This window comes from Triturus cristatus, chromosome 1_2 (genome assembly GCF_964204655.1).
Source record: "Triturus cristatus chromosome 1_2, aTriCri1.1, whole genome shotgun sequence".
Lineage (NCBI taxonomy): Eukaryota > Metazoa > Chordata > Amphibia > Caudata > Salamandridae > Triturus > Triturus cristatus.
In genome coordinates, this window is record NC_140580.1 from 55,831,993 (window position 1) to 55,834,097 (window position 2,105).

The 2,105-nt window shown below is 41.0% G+C and overlaps 1 protein-coding gene across 1 annotated transcript; it reads left to right on the top strand.

Moving 5' to 3' along the window:
* The first annotated feature begins 752 nt into the window (after positions 1-752).
* Positions 753-1,739, top strand: LOC146866763 (olfactory receptor 10A7-like). Its single transcript, XM_085617349.1, has one exon. The coding sequence runs from the start codon at positions 753-755 to the stop codon at positions 1,737-1,739; it is 987 nt and encodes a 328-aa protein (XP_085473475.1).
* The last annotated feature ends 366 nt before the right edge of the window (positions 1,740-2,105 follow it).

Sequence of the window (2,105 nt, forward strand, 5' to 3'; positions counted from 1 at the left end):
TGACACAAGCCAATGAAAATATGGAAGGAGAGTGGGTGCAGCTTCCCTCCTATACTCAACTACAGCAGTTTCGTAGAGCGGGCAGCGCATGCACGCTGCCCCAAAAGCACGACCTAAAAAGATGGGTGGGACGCAAGGTAGACAAGTGTATCTGAAATATATGCCTTTTGGCTGCCTTTAGACAGGCAATTTTACTTGTAACAAAACTGTTGACAGTATACACAATAACTGAAATCTGTGGTTGACACCATTCATTAAATGGCAAGATATTTGCAAGTTTTGAATTTAATTCTGATCACATTAGTCAATCAGAAGTTACAAAATAAATTGTACTTTGCATTTACTTAGTAGGTGATCAATTTCCTACACTATAGCTATTAAAAATTCATGCATCTCTAAAGCCTCGCATATTATTGTAAATTAATCAGATATGCATTTACTTATTGCTAGTACTTTTCATTACTGCATGTTCAGCACACTTACATCGAGCTTGCACTCAAACAGCTTTGCACAAGTCAGTTATGGCAATTTGGAAATAAAAAAAATATCTTTTCTCACAGTATATGTGGCTGGGCGCCATTAGTAGGTTGTAGTCACTGCAGAAATACCATATGGTCTGAAAGAAAACATAATATTACAATCTGACATTTTATTTCTGGTCACCATCTCTTGTTGTCAGACATTCAGCAATCATTTGTCTATTTCTCATTCAACATGGCGATGTTTAATGTGGGCTTTTTCCATCTCTGTAGATGAAGATACAAAAACCAGAAGGCTGTGGCAATCAGAGCCTGGCAGTTAACTTCATTCTCCTTGGTTTCTCTGACCTGCCACCTGTGCATCAAGCTTGGCTGTCCGTGTTGTTTCTCTTCATCTACCTGGTGACATTAATAGGAAATGCAGCAATATTCTTCCTGGTGACCTTAGACACTTTTCTGCAGACTCCCATGTACTTCTTTCTAAGGACCCTCTCCCTCCTAGAGATCTGCTACACCTCTGTCACTCTCCCCAAATTGCTTCAAATCTTCTTCTTGAGGGACAATCATATTTCATTTTTAGGGTGCGCTGCCCAATCATATTTCTTTTACACATTTGGAAGGGCAGAGTGCTTCCTTTTGGCTTTTATGGCCTACGACCGGTATGTGGCCATCTGTATGCCCTTGAGGTACAACATGGTCATGACAAGGGCTCTGTGTATTCAGCTGTCTATTGTTCCATTAGCTGATGGCCTCCTGGAAGCCCTGGTACAGACTGCTTCTATTTTCAGCCTTCCATACTGTGAGCTGAACACCATAAATCATTTCTTCTGTGACTTTCTGTCGGTTTTAGATCTGGCATATATAGATACATTCGGTAACGAAGTATTGATCTGGGTATGCCTTATCCTCTTTGCATTCATCCCCTTGGTTTTGGTTTTCATATCCTACATGCGGATCCTCTCCTCCATTCTTGGAATCCGCTCAAAAACAGGAAGAAGTAAGATCTTCTCCACCTGCTCCTCCCACCTGATTTCTGTAATTTTATTTTATGGGTCAGGTACATTTACTTACTTACGGCCAAAGGCCAGCCGCCAACCTGCGAGAGACAAGTTTCTTGCCCTTCTTTATACTGTCATCACACCAATGATGAACCCTCTCATCTACAGTCTAAGGAACCAAGAAGTGAAGGCAGCTCTTATGAAACATGTTACCCAAAGCCAAAGGTTGTTCTATGACTACAACTCTAAACATTTAAAATAACAAATTTCTTAATGCCAGCTGCAAATGAGAGGCTCTGAAATTTCCAGAAAAGACAGACCTGATACTGCAGAATACATTTGTGTTGATATGATATTACAGGGCATTTATTTACTTTATGTATGCCTGTTGTATGTTATATTTATATGTTATATGTGAGCCATTGTTGATGATGCCCTTCTGAAGAAGACCCCTACCTCCTGACATTGCTGGACCTCTCAGCTGTATTTGGCACAGTCGACAATCCAACATTGTACACGCCCTGGAGTCTCAAATGGGATTCACCGGCAATGTCCCTTACTGATCCAGCTCCACAAATTATGACTGCACATTATCCAGACATGGACATCCAGCACCTTCCTGAAGCTC